The sequence below is a fragment of the Penicillium verhagenii genome, assembly GCF_028828195.1.
Source record: "Penicillium verhagenii strain IBT 33310 chromosome Unknown utg000004l_segment0_segment0, whole genome shotgun sequence".
In the NCBI taxonomy this organism is placed as follows: Eukaryota; Fungi; Ascomycota; class Eurotiomycetes; order Eurotiales; family Aspergillaceae; genus Penicillium; species Penicillium verhagenii.
In genome coordinates, this window is record NW_026643168.1 from 170,239 (window position 1) to 191,397 (window position 21,159).

The following is a 21,159-nucleotide window of genomic DNA, read 5'->3' on the forward strand; positions in this document are numbered from 1 at the left end:
CAAGGTTACATGCATTCTCACATTCAATGTTCACCTACAAGATCCTGATCACTTGGAACATCACCGGATTTCTGTGGGGGAAGTGGCCAACACCTTCCTGACATGGACATTTTTTTTTTCAGCTTATTTGCCCACAGACCTCCCAACCTCGCGTAAAAGTAAAACATAACTAGGACCAACATGGCAAGTGATTGGGGAATTAAATCAGAAATTGCCGACCATTGAAATTCCAGTGCAAAAAAAACAGTCTGTAACACTGATTGAAAAAGTGGTCATGTGCCCCCCCCCCCTCAGAGGGCCATCTTGGCCATCTTGGCCTTAGTGGGCGGCGCTAACCTCCCTAAACCGGACTAGTCTCGGAGACGCGTCGGCCATCCGTGTTCCAAATGACCCCAATCAGGATAAGATTAGGAATTAGATACTCTCTTGTCATCTCATTGGATCATCTTATCCAGTCAGCAAGAAGGCTTATTGGCGGACATCTCATGCATAGTCCCCGGGGCCATACGAAAAGACAAGCTTTAGTGGATCAGCCAAGACAATGCAATTCGTGCCATCTTAGGGATGGAGGACATTATCCGGAGTACCCCGTGGTCTCCGGCTTTATCTCAGGGATTCCAGGAGATTTCATGACAACTGCGCATTTGCCATTCGTCCGCCCGATAAGGACTTTCGCCCATTCCTTTCTCAATCGCATGGAATATGATCCATAGTGGCGTTGGGACCTTTCCTTCCGGGGTCCTAGCCTGTTTTCTTTGGTTTCTTTTCCTTTTTCTAGCGCCGTTGTGACAACTACTAATAAGTCCATTGCTCCCTTGAACGGCGAACTGGTTCAATTCAAGGCCAAATCCCTATTTGGCTTCACACTCTTGTCATGACAGATTTGAAGGTTAATCGTCTACAAGATGAGCTCTCGTCTCAAGATGACAGCCCGGCCGCTCCTGCGGTAGAAGAGAAAAAGATCCCCGTGGATATTACCGCCGACTCTTCAGTGGATGTGGACAATGGGGAAGAGGAGGAGGATGATGAGAAGATCCATCATCCAGCCAACCAGGATGATATTTTAACACACACCCTTCACGTTAAAGATGATCCAACGTTGAACTGTTTCACATTCCGTACCTGGTTTTTGGGTAAGTCACTCAAGTCACCTCCGATCTTCCCCCTCTTCCCCGCCTACAAACCTCCTTGATTTACTCAGAGCTCTAACTGATTGATGTTTGACTTGAAGGTATCGGTCTCGCGGTTTTTGGTGGCACCATTTCTTCTATTTACTATTTCAAACCCCAAACCGTTGTGGTGTCGACCGTCTTCGTTGCCGTCCTTGCATATCTCCTCGGTGAAGGTTTGTCGATAATTATTCCAAGAAAAGGATTGATTGGGAAGTGGTTCAATCCTCATCCGTTCAACGTCAAGGAGCATCTGGCGATTATCGTCATGGCCAACTCGGCCAGTACCGCCGCCCTCGGTATCGAACTTTTGGCCGTGGAGCGACTTTATTACGATTCCAAACTCAACGGGGCAATGTCGATTTTCCTATTATTCTCCTCCCAGATGCTGGGTTACGGATTTGGTGGATTGATGCGCAAGACATTGGTCTACCCCAAGAGCATGATGTGGCCCCAGAACCTCCCCGTGAATAACATGCTCGAAACTTTGTATCGCCCTCGCTCCGTGACTCGGGGACCTCTCAAGGTCTTCGGCATTGCATTTACCCTCATCTTTCTCTGGGAGATTGTTCCCGAGTGGATCATGCCAATTCTTACGGGAGTGAGCATCTTTTGTCTGGCCAACCAGAAAAGTGCTGTCTTTACTAACGTGTTTGGTGGTGCGAGTGGAAACGAAGGAATGGGACTGTTTTCTCTCTGCCTTGATTGGGATTACATTTCCGGAGGTTACTCTCCACTTTTCTATCCCGTTGACAGTCTAATTAGCCAAGGAGTTGGCGTGATTCTGTGCATCGCAGTGTTTTCTGGTGTTTACTACGGTAACATATGGGATGCACAGAATTTCCCCTTCTTATCCCAAGTTCTTTTCAGTGAAAACTCCACAATGGCAAACCAGCTTCAATGGAACCAAACTTTGGTCATTGGCTCCGACAATCGCATCAACCAAGACGCCTTGGCTACGGTGGGGCTGCCATGGTTTGCGGCCACCTACGTTATCAACATCTTGACCTCCAATATGTGCATATCCGCAGGTATTGTTCATATGTTCCTCTGGAACTGGACCGAAATGAAAACTGTTCTGATGATCTTCCATTGGAAGAATCTCTCACAAAGACTCAACCCTAAGAATTGGAATCTAACCTTCTGGCGAGAAGAAGCGAAGCCTGACCCCGTGGAAGAGCATTATGACCCGCACTACAAGCTGATGCTGAGCTATAAGCCGGTTCCAGACTGGTGGTATATTTGTGTTCTGATACTCTCCGTGGTTGTAGCTCTCATCTGTCTCTACAAAGGAGATTCCACTCTACCATGGTGGGGTTTCTTGGTCTCATGCTTGGTAGCATGGTTGTTTTTGCTGGTTTTTGGCTCCATGCAAGCGACAACTGGCATTGCATTCATCATTCAACCCATCGTCCAATTGATTGGAGGATATATTCAACCTGGAAATCCAGTGGCGAACATGTACTTCACGCTTTTTGTAAGTATTGCGCCAAGGAGTGTTCCATGTGCCTCTAAGCTAATCATCGACTTCTTCCTCTTGTTTCTAGGGCTATAACTCTGTAACACAAGGCTCTCTACTGTGTCAAGATCTCAAGCTCGCTCAATACGGCCATCTAGCACCTCGAGTCACCTTCACTATGCAAATGATTGGTACCTTCATTGGCGCCATTTTCAACTATATCATGATGAACAGCATTGTTACAAATCAACGGGAGATTCTCCTCTCAGTGGAGGGCACCAACATCTGGTCTGGTCAACAGCCACAGCAGTACAACACTTTGGTATGTCGGAAAGTCAGTACAGTACCGAGATTTTTTGGCTAATCGGCGTTCCTATAGTCCGTTGCATGGGGAGGTCTAGCCCACGAGCTGTTCTCAATTGGCTCCCGCTACCAGTGGTGCAGCATCATCATTATCGTTGGCTTCTTTGTGCCACTGCCTTTCTACTTCCTCCACAAGCGGTTCCCATCCCTTGGGCTGAATAACGTGAACACGTCTGTCATGATCTACTATTGCTCGTACCTTTGTGTGGGTATCAACTCGTCCATCATGTCGTTCTTTATCATCGGCTTTGGATCTCAGTGGTACTTGAGACGCTACCACCCCAACATTTTCATCAAGTACAACTACCTGGTATCGGCCGCGTTGGATGGTGGTACCTCGATCATCGTTTTCATCATGTCATTTGCATTGTTCGGGGCGGCTGGAAACTCGGTCTCCTTCCCTACCTATTGGGGTAATAATTCCAACGGGAACTATGACCTGTGCCTCTATACTGATTAAGGGAAATCGGATTGTGTCCCATAGCTATTGGGAATCGAATTGAATCTATCAATGCATTGACCATGTCACTCCATCCTGCCTACTGACCCCAGCCTCGTTGAAGATATTACTACCATATACCTACCACTTTATAAACGAGAGTAAGACCTTAGAGCATCGAACAGCTTCCTACCCGAGAACAATGCTACTAGTATGTATGATTCTGTCAAATACTAGGATAGTACGTAGTGACCTTGGCTAAGCAAAGGTTCAAGGGGGAAGAAGTAGAAAAAAAAAATTAAACTATTATCACAGTTCAATTACCATCTAAGATGACCCTCCGTGGAAAACAGAAGATTAGAATAGAAGAAAAGGCAGACACAAAACAGTATCTGACCAGATCAGGGATGCGATGGAAGCTAAGAAAACCAAAAAGAGATAATGCTCTGAACACAAAAATATTGGTAAGGTCCCACTTTACAGCCAGAGATAATAATGACAGGAGAAGGAAAGGTGAATCACACGAAGAGAAGTAAGAAAAAGAAAAGAAATCGAGAAAACAAAAGACATTAAGGGAAAAACATGGGGGAAAATAAATGTATTCTGACAAAGGAAAAGAAACATGCTAGACAACCAATCAAAAACACCCGGTGGATGAAGAAGACTTTCGCTTCATGCACATACAATAAAGGGGAACAAAAGCAGGGTATCACATGGTTTCCCAAACAACCTCACTGCTCTTTTTTGGAGAGAAAGGGAAAGAAGAAAAAAAAAACAATCAAAATCAAAATCAAAAGTTAAACGGATACAAGAACCATGATTATTGACCTTCACCAGCACGAGACTTGGCTCGACGGCGGAAGAAGTCCATGACCTTCCGAGCTGCACCAGAGCTACCAGAATGATGGGAAAGATCCCGTTCATACTCATAGGCATCGGCAAATTTGCGGTTGTTTTTCTGGAGAACACCCGGGCCTCGTGCAGACCTACCAACCTGCATTGACTGCCGTGGCAAGCTGTCATAGGTGTTGTTGGTGTTGCTGCTGTACTCATCATAGTAGTTGGGTTTGGAGGACCCATATGTGTAGTTGTTCCCAGAGTAATGGTCATCGGAATTTTCGTAGACGTGCTCCGAAGAGACATTGCCAAAAGAGTCCTGAGTTTGATCGAATCGATTGCCGAGCTCAGCGAACTGCTGGTCAATCTGAGCCTCGTAACTCAGAGGATCTGACTCGTTTGGCTTTGACTCGTTGTGAACTTCATCACTAGGTCCCTCACTCACTATACCCATCGCCTCTTGCGTTCCGTAGCTGGTTGCGCGTGGGCGGCTGAGCGTGGGTCCGGTGGTTGGACGTTGCTGTTGTTGACCGCGATTGTCCACTGGGTATGAGGTCTGAGCTGTATCGTCGGGGCTCTGGGCTCGAGCAGATGAGAAGGTTCGGAAGGAGAAGGAAGCTGGGAGGAGAGAAAAGCGACGAGGACGACCCTCTCCCGCTTCGCTCGCCTTGCGAGTATGTGAGTTTTGCATGGATCGGCGAGAATCCATCGACCCACGAGAATCATCACGAGGAAGCGGCTCTTTCATGCTGGTAGGAGGGTACCGTTTGTTGGGTCGCGTCCGAGAAGCAGTGGTTTGAGAGTTACGGTTACCGCCCATAAGAGATGCTGAGCGTCCAAACAACTTCTCGCCGATGCTTGAAACGGTATTAGACCGCTTGTGACCTTTGGCCGGTGGGTCCTGTCTTGGAGTGGGATTGAATGCAGATGGTAATTGTTGGGTGCTGGGACGGCCAATCGATGTGCTCGAGGACTGCGCCGGGTTCTGGGGGAATGCGAACTGCCTGCTCTTTGGCTGCGCCAGACGGCCTTCCGTGTTGGTTGCAGTGACCATGGGGGCCACCGGTTGCCCACGAGAAGGCAGTCGGCCTGTGTTGAACGACGCCATTGAGCCACCAGTTTGAGGCCTGGTAGACGATGGGATCGCAGCCGGAGCCGGTGGCGGTGCAGAGATGTGCGCTCCAGTAGCCACAGGGTAATCGGAGGCGGATCGAGGGAAGTGAGTAGGTAGGGGCTTATCATAGTTGATTGGCGGCTTCCCGACGGGCTTAGTAGGCGCAGGCTTAACTGAGCTCTCCGCAGATACAATTTCGGACTGAACAGGCTCTCGGCTGTGTGACCCGGAAGCCTCGGCTTGGTATTCACCCCCTCTAGTAGTTTGGGACTGGGGAGCCACATATTCAACCTGCACTGTCCTTCGCTTTGCATCTCGAGAGGTCTTGGATTTTTCACTTGGGGAATCCTGGGAGACATCACCTGCGTGGTGGTTTAGACCTCCAACGGCCGGAACATTGCCCTGGCTTGTCTTGGGAGGCTCACGAACAGAGGCACTGCGGGCAAGAGGTGGGGGTTCGTTTTGTGATTCAGTCGGGACGGTTGTATTGGCGATGTCTGCCACATTGGTAGTGCTGCTAGTGATATGTGAGACAATGTGGGCGTACTCACTAAGCCAGCTGTGACGAGCAACTTCAAACAGATCCGCACGCTTGCGAGGGTCAGGGACCAAAATCCGCCGTAAGAGATCACGAGCGTGTGGGGTCACATATTCAGGAAAGGTGAGAGGAGTAGTGACAATGTATTTGTAAAGGAGGTTGATGTTATCACCATCGGGATTTGCTGGGTCGTCATCGAATGGAAGGTAACCGGCCAACATGGCATACTATAAACAGCACACGGGAAGGGTCAGTTCAATTCAAACAAAATCAAGGGATCGCATGAGGGAAGGAAAACATACCAAAATCACACCACAACTCCACACATCGACTTTCCGTCCGGTGTACAGTGAATCACTTACCACCAATTCCGGGGCGGCATAACAAGGACTTCCACAGCTGGTCTGCATAAGATCTCCACGACGCAGCCCATCAGGCCCCAATTTGTCGAGACGCTTTCGCTTGACATACTCCTTGTTGGTCAGATTATATTCAATCTCTTCCTCCAATTGGTCAATCGGATTGAATGTATTGGCAAAACCAAAATCCGTGATGATAATGTTGCGATTCCGATCCAACAGCAGGTTCTCCAGTTTGAGATCACGGTGCACAATGCCCTTCTTGTGTAGATAACCGACACCCGACACTAACTGTGCAAATAACCGACGGGCCGAGTTGTCTTTGAGGTAACGGTGGTTGAGAATATAATCGAACAATTCTCCGCCTGATGCGTACTCCATGATGATTCCAATGTGTCGATCTGTCTCCACCATCTCGTGGAGGCGAACAATGTTGGGATGAGCTAGTTCACGCAAAATCGAGATTTCCCGGTAAATCTTTGGCAGACGAGTAGGGTTACCGCCCAAGGTGTCCCTACGAATGAGCTTAATTGCAACTTGAATGCTGCCATCCCTCTTCCAGCCCAACTTGACCTTGCCAAATTCTCCCTCGCCGAGGGTTTGGCCCAGGATGTAAGAGCCAAAAGTGGTTTCCTTCCGCTTGATGGTATTGCCGTTATCGTAGTCATGGCGACTCCGAGGTCCACGGCCTCCGTCCTCGGTGCTATCGTGTCCGATAGGCAAGGTCATCTCCGCGGAGGCCCCCGGTGATGCGCCCGCTTGTCGCACCTGTTCTCGTTCGTGATCCACGGCGGGGTCGCTCACCAGGACGGCGTTGATGACGGCACTGGGCTCTTTCACCAGACTTGATCCCTCGTCAATGCTCAATTCCGCGGGAGATGCGACTGGAGTTCCTCTGGACCGCCCGGTCTCTCGTGTCGGCTCGGTGGGATCACGTCGAGATCGACTTTTTCCGTTGCGGTCACGGTCACGGTTTTCCTTGCGATCGGATCGGCTTTTCCCCCGCGAGCTATCCTTCTCTCTTGATCCGTTGGGGCTGTGACGGTTGGAGGAGGTCCTCGGCGGAGGAACAGGAGGGTTGCCTAACATGTCGGGATACGGGCGCGCATTCTTTTGAACGGGAGAAGGTGTGTGGGTTGCAGATGGCACATGGGCAGAGATTGGCAGGGCCGGCTGGTGGGAAGTGCTCATAGCCGATAGACGTTGATTCGGACCAGCCTGAATAATGGCTTTGAAGCGCTGATTAGCAAATTTCTGTCTCCCCATCGAGGCATCCGACGTACCTTCTAGTCAGAAAGCGCAAACCAAGAAAAAAGAAAAGAAAAGAAAACGTCGCAACTTTCGGCTTTATGAGCAGATGAAGGCAATGGAGTAGAAATGGTTGCGCTCAAAGCACCACACCCTCCCGAGGGTGATTGGTGTGAAGATGTTGGGGAGTGATTGGGGGCGATCGGTCGCACTCGCTGAGTGTCGACCTTCAGCCTTACAAGCTGTGACTGTTAAGGACATGCGCGTCAGTAACTGGAAATATCCCCACAAGCAATTCCGATCGGCAATCAAGAAGAATGTACAACTTTATTCGGAATAGGGACCTTCGACAGAAGATTCGATGAGAAGAATGGGGGGGTGGGAAAGGGAGGCGGGGGGAAGGAAGGAATGTCAGGCTTGAATCGCGCGCGCCCGAGGGAACAAGAAGCAGTAGTAGCGATAGCACCAAACACCAGATACAAGGCTGCATATGCGATGCGATAGAGTTCAGGTGAAAGAAGACGCGTAAAAATGCACAGAAAATACGAAAGAGAAGGGTATTACCTGCGCAGCAGTCTCAAAAGTCCCCTCTTTTCCGATTCCACGGGGGAAACAGGTCGCACGTTGTTCCAAAAGAAAAAGGCCCGGGGGGGTAGAAACAAAGGAAGTCAATGTCTCAGGCGCGATTGAATTTGACAAGACCTCAAGACCAAAGTTGGATGCTGAACATGATCGAATCCAGGGTAGACAGGGGGCGCGAGGGGAGATTGTAGCGGGAAACACCGGTTCACCCTGAGAGTCGAGGGGGAGGAAAAGGGGGATGGAGAATAACGAAGCTTGGAAGAGAAACAGGGTAGACAGGAACGAATTCAACCCCCGAAAAGAAGAGCGAACAAAAGAAACAGGAAAGGAAAAAGACTACAACGGAGGAGGTTAAAGGAGGGAAGTGAGATTTGGTTTCCAAAGCAGAAAAAGCGGGTCATGAAGAGCGACACGTCTTTTTGGATGACGATGGGATTAAATGTTCAACTTTGCCTAACAAAGAAGTTGCTTATAACAATGAAGAAATTCACAACGGTTGAAAGCTTTGAATAGCTTTTCTACCTTGACGTTTGGATCAATTATCATACTGAGACTGGCATTTCCTACAATAATTCCAAGGTTCTACCGTGAGGCACAAAAAAAAAACATGATCAGTCATGATCAACTGGTCCCCACAATTGATATAAATGCAGATTGTATGTACGGGGAGGATAGATAAAAAAAGAAGGAATACATGCCCCCTTACTTATTCATCTATTTCTTGAAGACTGTTTACTTCGTGCTGATTAACCTATGATTAGAACAAAGGAGAGAGAGCTGGGGCCGGAGCTACTCCGGCAATCAAAACAACCCACGAAGAACGGGAAAAGCCCCATAATGAGAGTAAAAAGAAATAGAAAAAAAAACATATAAAAAAAAAAAACAGAAAAACCCTGGAATCAGAAAGCTGAGAGAGGGTCAAAGCTTTGGCAAAATTCCCGTTTCAAGGGGCCATATAACCGGTTGTTTCGAATGGTAGAAAAGTGGATTCGCTCACTAGCTCACGACGATCGTCATTACACCCCCAGAACCCAGCTCCGATCCATTCAATGTTTGGATCTTTACAACACCAGATCATGATCGACATTTGTATACTTGGGTATGTACGGAGTAGCTGTTGACGATTCAATTGCACAGGGTTGAATCATGTTCGACGGTCCAATATTCCACATGTCCACTCTATCTTGGGTATATCTAGACTTCGGCAGCTTCTAAGCTTACTTTCAAATGTTACGGTAGTCTGATGGAAGGTACCGACTATACGCTCAAGTACTGCTAGACCTGTAGCTTATTGTATATCCCTTGAGGCGAAACTTCCATGAAAGGGGCAACATTGAATATTCAAATGAAAATCGATTTAACCAATTCCGGGAATTCTTTATCTCAAAGAATATAGTCTTACTCAACCATGGTTCATTGCTTAACATTGAAGGTTCCAATGTTTGAGGCTTTTTGGGTAGCGGATCGAGTCCGAACCAAACGCTACATAATTCAAATCTTGTTGTAATTGATTCATTCCAAGTAGTTCTAGCTCAGGTATTACTAGTATTGAATAATACTCTCCCGATTACAATTGACTTGTACCTGAATTTCGGGAGGTCCGCGCGCTAGTTCGATATTGCCTAACTCCACTGCATCCACACGGTAGCGTATTATACCCGTCAAGAGGGGAAGTATTGCGGGTAACGTGGGAAGAGAAACAGATCCAAAGTAGCCGAGGGAAAGTATCAAAGAAGTACTGGACCAATATCTGCATATCACTTTGATGTGGAGTCGTCAATCCCAAACTCGCTAGCCCATAATATCCCTCATTGGCTCTGCGGGGCCAACGGTCAAGCCAACTGTCAAGTGGTGCGTTGGCAATTGGGCTGCTCCGCGCCTCTCATCCAATCGAGCCCCTCCCTTTTCCAGGAAGCGTTAAAAAAAAATTGCGGCCAAGCGGCGGTCTAAAAGAGCGATCATCGACTTCACGGGTTAATATGCATGATTGATTGCCGGAAATTTTTTAATTTTTTTTTCAAACATAAGACATTGGGAAATACTATCGCCCACCATTCATGGATGTCGAAACCTTGTCCAATCATGTCGTGGAAAGACCTATGTACACTAGTATACTATGTATATGGATACTACGGACTGAGTCTTTCAAAAGGAAAAATCGTAATTCCAGCGCTATCACAATATTTACATCGTCGGGGAATTCACCCATCTATCGTGAAAAGATGAGAGATGAAACCATAAACATAGGATACTAGAAAGATTCCAAAATATGCCCCCAGACCACCACAAGGAAGAAAGAAGGAGAAGAAAAAAAGAAAAAAAAAAAAAAAAAAAACGGGAAAATAGCGCTAACTCACAATAAGAAACAAGTGAAAATGAAACCACTACAGAAGTCATGGAACGAATCATTTTTACCGCTTACCCCCGGACATACTCATAGGCGTGCCGCTGAGCGACGTGGTCCCTGAGGCGCCATATGCGGGCGGTGGCGTTGGATTAGTCGATGAGCCAGTCTCGGCAACACGGGCGGGAGGAAGCTCGCCGCCATCACCACCACCCACCATCACCTGCTTCCCGTCGCGCATCCGTCCCACAACCATGCCCTTGGCAACTGATTTCAGGAGCGCCCGCCGACTCACCCCGGTGGCATCAATGTAAACCAAGCCCACATTCTTCACGCCACCGGTCAGGTTGTTTGCTACGTCGCCAGCTTCCGCACCGTACTTGTGACCAATCATCGCACCGGTTGCTGAGGTGCCGGTAAGAAGGATACTCCGCGCACCTTCTTGAATTCCATCGGCCAGCGTGGAGAAGGCGATCATGGACTTGTTAAGCACACCGGGCTTGTAGTCTGGCGGCGGACGACTCTTGTCAAAGCTCTTGGGGTTGGTTTCTTTGCGCGACAGCGATGCGCCGACATTCTGAGCCACCCGCTCGACTTGTCCGACGGTGCGAGCGGAAAGCCCGGCGGCTCCGCTGGATAAGCTACCAATCTTGCGAATACGCGCATGTGTGGCATCCGAGAAAGTCAAGGGCTTTTGATTGGGCTTGGTTTTCTTGGTAAAACTTTCGGCACCACTGGTGATAGCGTTGGCAATGGAAGTGGAGGTCGCAACAATCAGACGAGATGCGGTAGCTGACGTTTGCACAATGGTCGAGTCCTTGTACGCAGGATGTCGAGACATGGCCAAGTACTCTTCTGAGACATTGCTAATACTGACTCGGTTGCCTTCACCCTCACTAGGAAGCTCAATGTTGACCGGTCCTGTTAAAGAATTGACATTAGTTTGAATCAGGAAAACGGGGGGCAGGGGCTTGGTTTCTACTCACTCTTGGATCCTGGTTTCACATCAGGATCTTCAACCACATCATAAGCGTCGCCCAGCTCCCCGACCACACTACCATCCTCCTCGTCTATGAGGACAATTCTCCCATGCGAGGTTCCATTACCAGCACCTTCGGAAGAGATATACCCCTCACCAGGCGCATAGTCAGCGGGATTGTACGCAGCAGTATGACCGAGGGATTTCCCACTCGATTTCTGGGGAGGAGCAGCAGCCCGCTCTAGAAATGCGGTACATTGTGCAAGGATGGTTTCGAAGGTGTCAATGTCGTCCTGGGTCACTTTGTCTGGACCGGACCCGATCCCCGGGAACTGGATTCGTATGAAGGCACCCGGGGCCAAATCCCAACGTGGGATCAAGTAACTATCGGGCAGTTGATGATAAATTTGAGTGGTAGCCGGTAAGGTGAGGTCCAATTCTGGAGGAAGACAAAGGTGAAGATAAAAATCCTCCTCGGGAGTTTCGGTGCCCGCACCGGTTGCGAAGGGTGGCATGGATGGTGAAGATGAGGTGGGGACCATAAGGAGTGAGAGGGTTTGCGGACCGGATGGTGTCAACTCCTGTTCCTCTCCATCTTGGAGGTGAAAGGCACGGATATTCGTGATGCTGTATAGTAATCGAGGATCGTGAATGCCAGCCATGATGACTGAAGTTTCGTTTCGACTCCCAAGTAAATTGTAGGAATGCTTCTTGGAAGTTGGGGGTGAGTCCCACAATTTCAAGGCGCGATAACGCGGATAAGGAGAATGACGTCGTAACTTGTCACTGAATAGACTGCGGGTTGAAGTAAAAGACCAAGATGCAGGGGAGTTTGGAAAATTTGATATAGACCTGATCGATTTAAATGAGGAAAGTTCCAGGTTGAGTAGGCGCCAGCCAAGCCCAGGGAGGGGTCCTTCTTATGAATCCTCCTGGGCGCTTAGATAACAGGTGGATGAGGGTCATTGCACCGCCACACACTCACTACTTGTATGACGGGCACCACCGCGCCACATCCCCACAGAGGTACATCAACTGGACCTTGGCACCAAATTGTTTGGTTCTCCTTTCAAGGTTCTCATTTCAAAACTTCTTTCTTTCCTAATGGCCAGCATGCAGATCGTATCAGATCTCCACCTGGAGAAACCTGCTGCCTATGATATCTTCCAGATTCCACCCCAGGCTCCCTTCTTGGCACTTCTTGGTGACATAGGTGCCGTGACCGACGAGGGCTTCTTCCTTTTTGTTGAACAACAGCTTCGGAATTTCAAAATTGTGTTTCTACTGTTGGGAAATCATGAACCATATCATTCAACTTGGAAGCAAACAAAAGCAAAGATTTGGGAATTCTCGGCCTCTCTGAACCAGCGCCATTCCCAAGATAATTCATCCGGCACCTTTGTCTTTTTAGACCAAACTCGATATGACCTTGCAGCTAACGTGACGATACTGGGATGCACGCTCTTCTCAAAAGTCTCTGAACAACACCGCGACGGTGTGAGCATGGGCCTGAACGACTTTTACTATATCAATGACTGGACTGTCGAGGATCACACCGCTGCTCATGAGGCCGACCTCAAGTGGCTGAATGACCAGGTTGCACTGATCGCAGACCGAGAACCCCATCGAAAGATCATTATTTTCACCCACCATAGTCCTCTGGGTGGTGATTTACGCGCTGCTGACCCACGACATATCCACAGTCCACTGTCGTCGGGATTTGCCACGGATTTGTCCTTGGAGGAGTGCTGGAAGAATGCTCGAGTGTCCTTGTGGGCATACGGTCATACACATTACAATATTGATTTTACCGACAAGGCGACTCAAAAATTGGTCTTGAGTAATCAGCGTGGGTACTATTTTTCTCAATCACAGAGATTCGACGTGGAGAAAGTCGTTCATATAGACAATATATAACGTGCCCATTTCCCCCCAGTGTCGTACATATATCACAACTCCACACCCGCACCTGCATCCATGGATCCTCTGTGTAAAAATTACAACTAAACTTGCGTTCCTTATGTTTCAAACTTATATGTAGCCACTGCAAGCCTGAGCTTGAATATACTGCCTGCACTAACATTTGAACTTACCTAGTCTTCAAGTCTTGTTGTTGGTCAACAGTGCTGGTCGAGCGATATTGCGACCTCAGATTTCAGGCAGCAAATGGTCTATTCAAATGTTTACATAATCGTAAGAACAACCAGTTGACGTTGGCCAATCAACATTTGAACCAGATCGAGTTGCTTTTTGGCAAACAGTGCAAACCTTACCCGCCACTCCGCGGCTCGCGAATTTTTGATTGTAGATCGGAGTACTCCGCAGAACTTTTTTTTTTTTGCAAACTCCAATATTCTGGCTGGACCCACGCAAAAAAATACCAGCCTGAACGTTGCTGGCTCTTAATAATGTCTGGCGTGGATTTGACGGCCCCGACGGCCCCGGAGGCTAACAATGCTGCTCCAGAGGCACATGTTCCTCCGCGTGACCTTGACATCGGTTCCAGCGCTGATGAGCCACCCGCAAAGAAGGCTCGTCTTGAAGGTTCTAATAAGAACAATGGCGATGCACGCGATAGAGGAATTGCGCCTATCAAGGCAGAGTATGTATCTCACTTCCAAAAAGCCAAATGACCGCAAGCCTGATGATATTATGCGAAGATACCGAATTCAATCTCAACCCAAACCCCGGCCCACCGAACCCGAGATTAGCCCCGACGATGCTGCAGAAGCAGCCCCCCACGCCGAACGCGAAGATGACGGCAGAGATAACAAGAAGAACAAAAAGAAGAAGAAGAACACTGGCCAAAATACCAACCGGACCTTCGGCAGCTCAAAGGACGCCAAAGGCCTTTGCGGTTCGAGAATGTTCAGTGCGGAGTTCTCCCCGGAGGAGTGCCAATTTAATGAGAAATGTCGCTTCGAGCACGACTTGCGGGTGTATCTGAAAGAACACAAGCGCGAAGATCTTACGACTTTCAATGGAATCTGCCCGGTATATGAGGCCCTGGGCAAATGCTACTCCGGATGGAAGTGTCGTCTGGTTGGATCGCACTCGCAGGAGAGAGAAACGACGGATGGCCGGAAGGAGCTTATTTTGCTAGAAGACGCGGAACGCATGGCAAAAGCCAAGCCACGTGTGCCATTCTCGACGGACGATGGACTTGTCAATATCATTGCCAACGAGGATAAAATAGCTCTAGCGCGGAAAAAGGAAGTGACCATTCGTGCAAATGCCGTCAATGACTGGCTTCACAAGTCGGGCGAGGAGTTGGAGAAGTATCTACACAGTGGAAAGAAGAAGGCGGGCGAAGAAGATGAAAATGCCGAGGGCGGAGCTGAAGTGACCGACGCGGAAAAGGCCAAAGAGGAGAAAGAGGAACAACGGGCGCAGTTTACAGACCCTCCTTTCTTGCCTTCTGAGAAACGTCGCATCTATTTTGGACCGGAAACCCCCACCCTGGCACCTCTGACGACACAAGGAAACATGCCTTTCCGACGACTTTGCACAGATCTAGGCGCCCAATTCACTTATTCCGAAATGGCCATGAGTATGCCGCTCATCCAAGGCGCAAAGTCCGAGTGGACCTTGATGAAGGCCCACGAATCGGAAATGCTCCCACCAACCATCACGAACGGTAGCAGTGTGGTCCAGGGATACGACAATTCGAAGGATTTCAAATTCGGCGCACAGATTGCTGCGAACAAGCCCTGGCAAGCCGTGAAGGCTACCGAGGTTCTTTCGAAGTTCACCCCCCACTTGCGTGTGATTGACTTGAACTGTGGCTGCCCGATTGACCTTCTATTCCGTGATGGAGCTGGTTCTGCTCTGTTGGAGCACCACTCCAAGTTGGAGAAAATTCTTCGCGGCATGAACATGGTTTCCCAGGAGATCCCTATCACTGTCAAGATTCGTATGGGAGTCAAAGATAATTACCCTACTGCGTTGAAGCTCACCGAGCGTCTTATCATGGGTGGCTACGAATCTAGAATCCTTAACGCGGGTCCTCCAGGTGTTGCGGCCATCACTCTTCATGGACGTAGCAGACAGCAGCGCTATACTAAGGAAGCAGACTGGAGCTACATCGCTGATTGTGCAGCCCTGATCAAGCGCATGAATGAAAAGACCGACATTGTCACCGACACCATCCGTGAACCCGATGCTCGTTTCCAGCCAAACGCCGGAAAGACTTACTTCCTTGGCAACGGTGACTGCTATTCACACACAGACTATGAAAACCACATAAAAAATTCTGGCGTGGATTCAGTCATGGTGGGCCGTGGTGCTCTGATCAAGCCATGGCTGTTCGAAGAAATCCAGACAGGTCAATACCTTGACAAATCTGCATCAGAGCGTCTTTCCTACATTGAAAAGTTTGCAAAGTACGGTCTGGAGGCTTGGGGATCTGATGAGTATGGTATTGGTACTACTCGACGATTCATGTTGGAATGGTTGAGCTTTGCCCATCGCTATGTTCCCATCGGGCTGTTGGAGTACCTCCCCGCTCGCATTAACGACAGACCCCCTGCTTGGCGTGGCCGAAATGAAATGGAGACTCTGATGGGCAGTGACAACTACAAAGACTGGATTAAGATCACGTAAGTCTGTTCTCTATCTTTTGTTTCTCTTTTTCTTTCTCTTTGGATGAATTTTAACTAACTGATTACGTTGCAGCGAGATGTTCCTCGGTCCTGCGCACCCGGACTTCAAGTTTGAGCCTAAGCATAAGTCTAATTCTTATGATCAAGCAGAGGGGTGAGGAAAACCAAGATTTGCCATTAAGTGATGTCTATATACATAGTAGCATACATACATACAGCCTCGATAGAGGGTCATCTAAGACCGAGATCAACGTTCCACAACTACCAGTCCGACCTTGAGAGCAAATTATTGTTCTAACATGGAAATGTAATGTTCAAATGTTCAAAGTGCATAACGTTCAGTAATGGAGGCGAGGTACCAAATAACCTTGGAATCTTCGGACCACTCTCGGCACTGAGTGCTGTTGTTTACATATAAGTTGATTATCAATCTGATCTGATCTGTGGGCCCCGATGGCGCAATTAGGGGGCTAATTTTCGCTGTACAACTTGCACTCCCACCGCGTGCGGGATTGGTCGTTTTCACGTATTATATTCAAAACACACGATAGCTCGGATGGATCTCAATATACGGCATCAAAGTTCATGCTTATGTTTAAACTGCGATCTCGATCAGATTAGAAAAATCAAATTTTCTGCATTAACTTATGCAGGGGGAAATTCAATAATGTGTGTAGCGGAGATTCTAGCGGGAAATGTCTCGGATACAAAGTGGATCGTCAGCTCAGCCACAAGATAGGTGTGCGAAAAGAGAAGAAGAAAAGAAACAAAATCCCCAGCAAAATTGACGCTAAGAACAAAAAGAGCAGAGAATAAAGTATCTTGTCTTTCGGACTCTTTCAGACATCTGGAATTGGATTTGATATGAGGTTGGCTGGTTTGTTGGAACATTTGAAAGGTGGCAGCTCATCGGGGGGGATTTACCGATGGATCGCACTTGAAGATCAGGACTAGTATACATACTAGTACGGTACTATCCGACCTCGGGACTTGAGAGTTGAAATTTGAAGCGATGGAATCCACCAAGTAGTCAATAGGAATCATGCCAAGATCGAATACAAATACCGAGTAGAGTCCCACAAATTTCACTTCACTGGGAAAGAGAAAGGGTAAGCCGGTCCAGATGATTGCACAATACTTCATACAATGGGTGAAGCAAATCCTGCTGATCACATTGTTGGTCAGTTACGGGGAAGCAAATCAATTGAATCGAGGTATTCACCGCCGCTCTCCTAATTACACCCGCAACAATTCATCGTCGGGGCATCTTCACACATCGGACTATCGATTTCTGACCAACAAGACTAAACGTATGTGATGCGCTTGACCACTTCCCTCTTTTCTTTTATTCCCTCCACCTGCGCACGACATCAAACTATTCAAATCTGGGCTAAAATTATTGTCGATCATACAGCTCATCTGGTAGAGAGCCTTCCCAATGTTCATTTTGACCTGGGGGAGATGTATTCGGGCTTCATTCCCATCCGTGACAACTCTTCTCTGTTTTACGTCTTCCAGCCAAAGATCGGAGAGCCAACCGATGATCTCACCATCTGGCTAAGTGGTGGGCCTGGATGCAGTTCAATGCAGGGATTTCTGCAGGAAAATGGACGCTTTACCTGGCTGCCTGGTACCTATGAGCCGGTTGTGAACCAGTATTCATGGGTAAATTTGACGAACATGTTATGGCAAGTCGTTTAATAGAGACATAAGTGCTCTTTTACCCTACCTGAATATAGGTGCTCTTTGAGATTTGAATCACAAACTAACCGTGAGGGCTGAGCAGGGTTGATCAACCTGTGGGGACTGGGTTCTCGACTGGAACACCTACAGCGACCACCGAAGAAGATATTGCCAACTCATTCGTGTATTTCCTCAAAGGCTTCCAGGAGCTGTATGGGATCAAAAACTTCCGAATCTTCATGAGTGGCGAGAGTTATGCGGGCCGTTATGTGCCATATATATCAGCTGCCATGCTTGATCAGAATGATACAGAACACTTTGACATCAGCGGTAAGCCATCAACCCCCCCCCCTGATTTACATCTTCATGCAGGCCTGATATTTGGTCACACGCTAATGACTACTGATATGACTAGGGGCACTCATGTATGATGCATGTATCGGTCAATGGGATTATATCCAAGCCGAGCTTCCAGCATACCCCTTTGTGCAGCAGCATGCTGAGCTGTTCAACTTCAACCAATCCTTCATGAACGACCTAGAAAGCACCTATGAACAATGTGGTTACAAGGACTACTTTGACACATACCTTACCTACCCAGCCTCTGGAATACAACCCCCCAAGTCCATGAACTATTCTGTCTGCGACATATACAACATGATCTACGATGAAGCATATAACCCGAATCCTTGCTGGAGCCCCTACAGGGTAGGACAAATGTGCCCACTACTATGGGATGTCCTGGGCTTTCCCACAGATCTTGCTTATGAACCATCGCAAACAACTTATTTCAATCGCAAGGATGTCAAACGGGCTCTGCATGTCCCCGAGAGTATTGAGTGGGAGCTCTGCAGCACTGAAAGTGTGTTCGTGGGCACTGACCCAGGTCCCGAGCAGCAATACGACGAGTCTCCAAATCCAACCGAGCTTGTGCTGCCTCGTCTGATTGAGGCAACTAGCCGGGTTCTGATCGCCAACGGGGACTGGGACTATTTAATCATCACGAACGGAACCCTATTGGCAATTCAGAATATGACCTGGCATGGAGAACTGGGCTTTAAGAGTCGCCCAACCACGCCAGTTCACATTGAAATGCCCGATCTGCAATGGTCAGCGATATTTGATGCTCAAGAAGGATATGGCGGCTTCGATGGTCCACAAGGGTTGATGGGAGTTCAGCATTATGAACGTGGCTTGATGTTTGCGGAAACTTTCCAAGCGGGTCACCGGCAATCCCAAGATCAAGGTCGAGTATCCTATCGTCACGTTCAGTGGCTGCTAGGAAATGACCACCACCTTTGATTGTGAACTTATTTCACCCAGATGTGCAATATATTCATTCTGAAATAATAATGTTGAAGGTAATATTCATGTATTCATGGGAAACGTTTGATATTCAAGTTCAATGTTGATAAAATTTGCCGTTGTAGAGAACCAAAAAGATCCAGGGAAACAAAAAAGCTCCATGGAAATAATTCAGAGAATCAATCGGCATATGAATGTATGACTGAATGCCTTGTCTGCCTACGGAGGTACTTTCCAAAGAAATAAATTGGCACACCCAGGGCCATCGGTCCAACCGTGAGCCCAAACTGGACCATTGCAGGCGCCAAAAAGCCTCGTCGAGCAGCCATTGGCATAACCCAATAACTCATAGCGAACCCACACGAGTTCTTCACGACTGTGGCAACGACCATAATCTCCCCCGAAATGGGCTTGTAGCAGTCAATAGCATAGGCAATTGCAATAGTAGGAACACCAGTCACGCAGATACCGCTGAATCCATACCCCACAATCAAAATCACAGGCCAGTTCCAGAGCCGATCGTAGCCCACGCCCCCGATCACAATCCCGATTACTGTGAAAATGAAATAAGGTATCAGGGCCGGCAAACGCATTTCGGCTTCGCGGATGCCATTATTGCGCTCTGTAGCCCGCACGGCAATCCAATCCGACAACGGTCCCGCAGTACCAAGACCAATCAGACCTCCGACGACGAAGGCGAAGTTTGCGTATCCCACACTAGATGGCGGGAAATTATATGGAGGTGCACTTAGGACAGGAGATTCGGTAAGGTTCCAGAATAGAAGGATATTTGCCGGGCCAGCCACATTCAACGCTGCCCACAGGATAATCGGAATGAGAAACAGGCGGAATGGTAGAATGATATCTCTTAGAAGAAAACTTTTCCATTCGGCCTCTGGGGCTTGCCAGAGACGGAATTGAGATTTTGAGGGTCGACCTGTGCCAGTAATGTTGGCGCGTTCGATGTATTCAAGTTGCTCGGACTCAACCTCTTGGCTGCTTTCCTTGATATTTTGAACAGAGCATACGTTTGTGCTAAGCTCCAGTTGTCGAGATGCTGGATCTCTGCGAAAACGGGTTTCGGGGAAGCAGAACAGAATAGTGACGAAGTTGAAGCATGTAAGTGCTAAAGAGAGCCAGAAAAAGCTACGCCAGCCATATCTTTGTTATTTACGTTAGCCTGACACTTCAGACGGGCAAAGTGGCGATGAAGATCATACCTTTGCGCAATATTCCCGGAGATAATTGGCCCAATGAATGTACCCAGGGCATATCCCATACTAACAGGACGTTAGAATAATTTCATAACGACGGTAGGTCAAATACTTGCAAGTAAACACCTGTCCAGAGGCCCTTTTCGTGAAGAAAAAGCATGTCACCAATGACCTGCATTAGCAGCGTCTCACTTGTTGCTGTGGCAATCCCATTAACCACACGCGCAGCAAGAATGCTGTTGTATGAGGAACCCAAAGCTTGCCAAATACAAGACGCCATCCCCAGCAAGCAGAACACAAGACTTGTCAAGCGTCGACCGAATATATTCGAGCAGGGAACAATGAGGAAGTTCGAAAAGCCCAAAGCCATGACACATGCGCCAGTCAGCAGACTCAGTTCCGTATCATCGAGGTGAAATTCGGCAGCAAATAAGGGGAACATGGGTCCCATTGAGAGGGCTGATTCCACAGAAACGAACAAGAAGAGGAATTGAACAGTGATGACTAAATCTGAGTTGTTTAGAGAATTCGTGGTTAGCTTTTTCATGGCTGTTTTTTTTTTTTTTTTTCTGGAAATTGGACTCACATTTATGACTTGCACCAGTTCAAGGGGTCTTTTGAATCGTCTGAAGGGCGAGGGATGAGTCTGTCGCGATAAGTATCCATGTACCAACTTGAGATATATCTTATTAAGCTGACTTACTGAATCTCATGATTCAACGTATTTGACAGAGGATGGCCTTTCCCCTCATTCATTCTATCCGTTCCAGGGACAGAATCCATGTTTACTAAGAACCCCAACGGCATATGGTTATGCTCAACAGGAGAGCCTTCGACGTCGGTGGCCATTTCGCGGATAAATAACAGGTCGGTTGGAAAAGAGTAATGTGCGATCAAGTTGAATCAGCATTAGGCGGCCCCAAGA

At 48.1% G+C, this 21,159-nt stretch overlaps 7 protein-coding genes across 7 annotated transcripts; 4 read left to right on the forward strand and 3 right to left on the reverse strand.

Annotated features, from left to right (window-relative positions):
- Positions 1-874: 874 nt before the first annotated feature.
- N7466_003002 (OPT family oligopeptide transporter) lies at positions 875-3,451 on the forward strand (the record flags this gene model as incomplete). The annotated part of the gene is made up of 4 exons (XM_057162399.1): positions 875-1,133; positions 1,232-2,646; positions 2,717-2,950; positions 3,008-3,451. 4 exons carry the CDS (start codon positions 875-877, stop codon positions 3,449-3,451), a joined length of 2,352 nt encoding a protein of 783 aa, XP_057023514.1.
- Positions 3,452-4,250: 799 nt separating this feature from the next.
- On the reverse strand, positions 4,251-7,544 carry N7466_003003 (putative serine/threonine protein kinase (Kin4); the record flags this gene model as incomplete). The annotated part of the gene is made up of 2 exons (XM_057162400.1): positions 4,251-6,146; positions 6,222-7,544. 2 exons carry the CDS (start codon positions 7,542-7,544, stop codon positions 4,251-4,253), a joined length of 3,219 nt encoding a protein of 1,072 aa, XP_057023515.1.
- A 2,975-nt stretch (positions 7,545-10,519) lies between these two features.
- N7466_003004 (senescence-associated domain-containing protein) lies at positions 10,520-12,093 on the reverse strand (the record flags this gene model as incomplete). The annotated part of the gene is made up of 2 exons (XM_057162401.1): positions 10,520-11,373; positions 11,439-12,093. 2 exons carry the CDS (start codon positions 12,091-12,093, stop codon positions 10,520-10,522), a joined length of 1,509 nt encoding a protein of 502 aa, XP_057023516.1.
- Positions 12,094-12,535: 442 nt separating this feature from the next.
- On the forward strand, positions 12,536-13,348 carry N7466_003005 (Ser/Thr protein phosphatase superfamily; the record flags this gene model as incomplete). The annotated part of the gene is made up of 1 exon (XM_057162402.1): positions 12,536-13,348. One exon carries the CDS (start codon positions 12,536-12,538, stop codon positions 13,346-13,348), a length of 813 nt encoding a protein of 270 aa, XP_057023517.1.
- A 491-nt stretch (positions 13,349-13,839) lies between these two features.
- On the forward strand, positions 13,840-16,190 carry dus3 (tRNA dihydrouridine synthase DUS3; the record flags this gene model as incomplete). Its single annotated transcript, XM_057162403.1, has 3 exons — positions 13,840-14,033; positions 14,092-16,029; positions 16,106-16,190. 3 exons carry the CDS (start codon positions 13,840-13,842, stop codon positions 16,188-16,190), a joined length of 2,217 nt encoding a protein of 738 aa, XP_057023518.1.
- A 965-nt stretch (positions 16,191-17,155) lies between these two features.
- N7466_003007 (Peptidase S10 serine carboxypeptidase) lies at positions 17,156-19,017 on the forward strand (the record flags this gene model as incomplete). The annotated part of the gene is made up of 4 exons (XM_057162404.1): positions 17,156-17,342; positions 17,447-17,662; positions 17,809-18,045; positions 18,131-19,017. 4 exons carry the CDS (start codon positions 17,156-17,158, stop codon positions 19,015-19,017), a joined length of 1,527 nt encoding a protein of 508 aa, XP_057023519.1.
- Positions 19,018-19,199: 182 nt separating this feature from the next.
- On the reverse strand, positions 19,200-20,781 carry N7466_003008 (uncharacterized protein; the record flags this gene model as incomplete). The annotated part of the gene is made up of 3 exons (XM_057162405.1): positions 19,200-20,181; positions 20,241-20,300; positions 20,351-20,781. 3 exons carry the CDS (start codon positions 20,779-20,781, stop codon positions 19,200-19,202), a joined length of 1,473 nt encoding a protein of 490 aa, XP_057023520.1.
- Between the last annotated feature and the right edge of the window lie 378 nt (positions 20,782-21,159).